The 4851-nt window shown below is 36.5% G+C and overlaps 3 protein-coding genes across 3 annotated transcripts; all 3 read left to right on the top strand.

Annotated features, from left to right (window-relative positions):
• On the top strand, nucleotides 1–717 carry NEMIN01_2448 (uncharacterized protein; the record flags this gene model as incomplete). Its single annotated transcript, XM_051478390.1, has 1 exon — nucleotides 1–717. A coding segment is annotated over one exon (717 nt), but the record flags the coding sequence as incomplete, so codon positions are not given.
• An 863-nt stretch (nucleotides 718–1580) lies between these two features.
• NEMIN01_2449 (uncharacterized protein) lies at nucleotides 1581–3074 on the top strand (the record flags this gene model as incomplete). Its single annotated transcript, XM_051478391.1, has 1 exon — nucleotides 1581–3074. One exon carries the CDS (start codon nucleotides 1581–1583, stop codon nucleotides 3072–3074), a length of 1494 nt encoding a protein of 497 aa, XP_051334351.1.
• A 386-nt stretch (nucleotides 3075–3460) lies between these two features.
• On the top strand, nucleotides 3461–4851 carry NEMIN01_2450 (uncharacterized protein; the record flags this gene model as incomplete). Its single annotated transcript, XM_051478392.1, has 1 exon — nucleotides 3461–4851. A coding segment is annotated over one exon (1391 nt), but the record flags the coding sequence as incomplete, so codon positions are not given.

Raw genomic sequence — 4851 nt, forward strand, 5'->3', positions numbered from 1 at the left:
GACCACGGTCTGCATCTTATTCGCGAGAAATACGTTAAAATTCTAGACATACTTGGAAAGATTAGACAAATGAACAACGATGAAGCCCAAAGGCAGTCTATAGTTGACCAACTGAAGGGACTATTTGCCTCTGAAGAAGACCTTAAAGTAGTCCTTTCCACTATCGAGAATAGAGAGCCAATTGCAGCTGAAAAAAGCATGCAGAAGTACGTGATTAGTGCAGTGCACTATATGGCAAACAGCACAGACCTCTTGGGCGGAACAGGCGAGCCAAAGACCCTAAAACTTAGGAAAAATCGGAGTGATTTTGTAAGCGACTTCACAGCACTTAATGAAAAATTAGAGAAAAAAGTGAGCGCAGAAATTACTAGATTAGAAGCAGAAGAAGGAGCATCAGAAGCAGAAACAAAATCACTGGAGCAGAAGATAAAAAAAGAAAAATCACAATACGAAAACATTCTTTTTCTTCAAAAAAACTTGCGCTCTTTAAATGACTTAAGCCAAGTCCAGGTAGACTACTTGCACAAGAAAATGGAAGAATCTTTGGAAGCAGAGAATGCGAGAATAAAAGGACAGCTATTCTCAGCACCTACAAAAAGAAAGATAGTTTCAGCCCTAAAGATTGTAGTGTTTGTGTCTCTAGTTGTTCTTCTTATAGTACTAACAGTAGTCCTTGGCTACAAAATAGAGAACAGAATGAAAAGCACCAACAACTAACTCAATAGTCACTAGCATAAAATGACTACACTGCACAGTGAACATTCTCTAGAGCACCACTAGCCGTGCTCTCTTAAGCTACCTAGCCCTATCTACCTGACTATCCAGTCAACAGTACAATAAACTGCACTTATTCTTACTCTTACCTTCTTTCTCCACTGCCAATGAGCACTTCTTCTCTTTACACTACCAGCACCCCTTCTCTCTTCTCCTCCACTTACTCTCCCTCTCATCTACTCTCATCTCCTTTGTTCACTAAGTCCTTTCCTGTGCAGTGCGAAATAAAACTCTCCAAAATAAAACACAAGAAATAAAACTGTACTAGCTCTCTTTACTCTCTGTACTATTTATTTTATTTTATTATTTTATTTATTTCATTTTGTTTTCTGTACAGTACTGCACTTATTTAAATTTGTTTGCACTCTGCGCTCTGAGCCTGCATCTGCTGCAGCCCGCTGCCACAAGGTCAGTGCAGAGCAGGTAGATGCACAGCAGTGGTGCCACACATCTGTCTTTGGCCTGTTTCCCTTACCGACACATACACAAGCTAGATTAGAAATAGAGGTTATGACACATTTATTCTACAAAGGAGAAGGACTGAGACACAACAGATAGCTGGTACTGACAGAGGCCCACTAAATTTGTCTCTATCCTCAAGCTATATCTACTGATCAATCACCGCACAGATACACTGGCCAATAGAGCACTGCAATTAACTCGTGCAAACACAGCAAATGAAGCAGTTAGTGCCTAGTAGACCAGTCATTCACTCTTGGAATTCTCGGGCAATCATTGATAATAACAGTGCCAGTAGAATGAATAACTCATCAAATTAAAATACTTTCTCAATTAAAACTTTTATAATGAACACAAAAGAAGTTAAAATAAAGATACATGTGCAGAGAGTGATAGAAAGATGCATGTCTGGCACAGGCACAAACGGAATGCACCAGTGCAATAGTCCAAAAGACTACACAGATCTGATAGACCATATATTTAAAGATACTATCGAGATAGTAAGCGGTGCAGACGGCGACAGAGAAAAAGAGCTGATTTTGAACATACTTAACAATAGAGTACGAGAATACTTTTCATGGATATTTGGAAAATATGACATATATAATTTATGCAAGGCACTGAAGGATGAAAAACAAGAGAAAGCAAGAAAACATTCCATCAGCATAATCAATGCACTTATAGAGCCAAACACATTTATATACAACCCTCAGGATGGAATACACATACAGCCTAGAAGGGATAATATATCTCGAGACTATGTGTTCACAGGAGATAAACTACCTGCTCTACATCCAAAAACATGGACTCTGGAGATGGATTGCACTGACTCTTCAACCTTAGAAAGAAGGCTGCAGTTTACCGCAGAGAGCATGGAGAGAGATCTTTTCTACCATTTTTCATACTTACTCTTCTCAGAGCACTCAAAGTATATCCCAAGAAATGAGTACAAAGACACAAATATTTTAAAAAAATACTTACTGCAGAAAAAGAAGTATTCTATACACGACCTTTATACCCTGCGCGCAGACGATGGCACACTGCTGGTGGACTACGGGCTGAAGCTCATATACAACAAATACTACGAGATTAAAGAGCTATGTGAGACCGTTGAAAAGATGAAGGCTAACTCTAGTATCAGAGAGATGATACTTAGAAAAATTAGCAAAGTACTCGCTGAAGAAGAGCTAAGAATAGTCACTTCCATCATTGACAACATATATGAAATAAAAAATGAAAAGTACACACAGAAGGGCATGATTGATGCAATAGAGTACATAGCAGATAAAAAGGATATGCCAAAAGTACTGAGTATAAACAGTGACCTAAGTAACTTTAGAGAAGACTATTTAGATGAAAATGGAGTTTTGACAGAGAAAGTGAATGAAAGAAAAGATAGTATAAATAGAGAAATAGAAGCAATAGAAACAAATCGAAATAATAAAAAAGAGACACTTGCACAGGCATGGAGAGAGAGAAAGAGCAAAAAAGAGATTGAAGAGCTACAGTATTCGATTAATGAACTAAACTACAAAATTTATTTGTTAGAATATAAGACAAGAAAAGAAAAAGAGCACTTTCACAATATTGACTTCAATATGAATTACTATTACACCTTAGAGTCAGTCCAACTAAAGCATATTCTCAAAAAGATAGGAGAATTAGCGCTAAGGAAGAAAATAGAGCTAAGAGTAACAGAAATCTTCACCATAAGAATAACTAGCAGACAGTTGGCTTATATTTCTATAGTGTTGACAGTAGTGCTTATAACGCTGGGAATACTATTCTCAGGCTATATCCTAGACAATGAAATAAAAGTTGGCCGAATAATCAGCCGCTGAGAAACAGTGAATGCTTCAAAAATAAACTAAACATACACTACACAGTCTACACTTTCATCTTTTCTCTGCAGCACTGCACAAGAGCACTCTACAATCCAGTACAGCACAAACCACCCTAAAACACGCTCTAATGGCAATAATCAGTGTCTGCGCATGGATCTAGTCAATCACTGAATGTTCTTGATCAAACCCACAATAACAATATATAGTCAGTATAGCACTTGCCCAGTACGCATAAATACACTAGCTAGGGGTGCTCTCTGCTCAGTCAGCCAGTCAACTGCTCTCCAAATGCTCAGCCAATGAGCTGCAATAAAAGCACCAATAGAATGAATAGCTTAGCAAATTAAAAGACTTTCTGCAATTAAAATTTTTATAACGGATAAATGAGAGAAGTCAAATTAGTGATAGATATAAAAAGAATAGTAGAAGCATGTTTGACCATGAAAAGTAAGAATGACATGAAGGCAGATATTGAATGTGATAATACTGTAGGTCGTTTAGCTATTCTCAAGCACATGCTCAAAGACAATCTGAAAATAGAGGACAGCTCATATAGTGCTGACGATAATCAACACATCATAGAAGCAGTTGAAAATGATATTTGCCAATGTTTTATATACAGATATCCTCGGGTTATAATTAGATTAAATAATGCAATAAACAATAAAGAAAAAGATGAAATAATCAGATCGTATGCCATCGAGTTAGCCAATGAACTTATAGAACTGAACCCCCTTGTATACAACCCAGAGCATGGGATAAATAGAAAGACTGAAACAGTGGAGAAAATAAAGTCGGATACCAGCGATGATGCTCTAGGCACCAGAACATGCACACTAGAGATCGATGATGAAAAGTTTTTCAATCTGAAAAGCATGGCTGAATATACTGCAAAGAGTTTAGACAGATATGTCTTGTACTCTGTATCCTATTTTATAGATTCAATGGGCATGCTTTTTTTAAAATTATTTCCACTTATAAAAGAATACTACACTCTAGATTACCTCTATGCTGAAAAAGATGAAAAGACTAATTTACTACTGGTTGACCATGGGCTGGGCCTTATTCACAAAAAATACCATAAAATAAGAGAGATAATTGAAAAGCTTAAAAAAGTAGGAAAAGATGACGAAGCTCAAAAGCAATCTATAATTGATGAACTGAAGGGATTGTTTGACTCTGAAGAAGACTTTAAAGTAGTCCTTTCTATTATCAAAAATATAAGGCGAATTTTAAATGAAAAAAGCGTACAGAAGTGTATGGTTGATATAGTAGAGTACATGTTTAACAATACTAATCTTTTGGATAAAACAGATGAGAAAAACGCTTTGAAACTTGAAAAAGATTTAAGTAATTTTTTAAGTGTCTTTATAAGAGTTGATGGCAGACTACAGCAAAAAGTAAAAGAAAGAATTGCTAAATTAAGAGCAGAAAAAGGAGCATCAGAAGCAGAAACAAAATTAATTGGTTGGAAACTAAAAAAAGAAGAATCACTACTACAAGATGGCATTGTTTTTCTTCAAGATAATAGGCATTTTTTACGTAGCTTAAGCAAAGCTCAAGTAGACTACTTATACAAGAAAATAAAAGAAACTTTAGAAGCTCAGAATCCGAAAGCAAAAGAACTAGAAAAACCAGAAGAAGTAGTAAAAGCGCCAGAAGCAAAGCTCAATAAAATATTCCAGTTATTAACAGGATTTGGAGAACAGCCAGAGCCAGAGATGCAGGCACATACACCCCCACATTCACCAGTCAACAAGCAGCCACCATTCGA

The sequence above is a fragment of the Nematocida minor genome (assembly GCF_024244105.1).
Source record: "Nematocida minor strain JUm1510 chromosome Unknown 7858, whole genome shotgun sequence".
Classification (NCBI taxonomy): domain Eukaryota; kingdom Fungi; phylum Microsporidia; genus Nematocida; species Nematocida minor.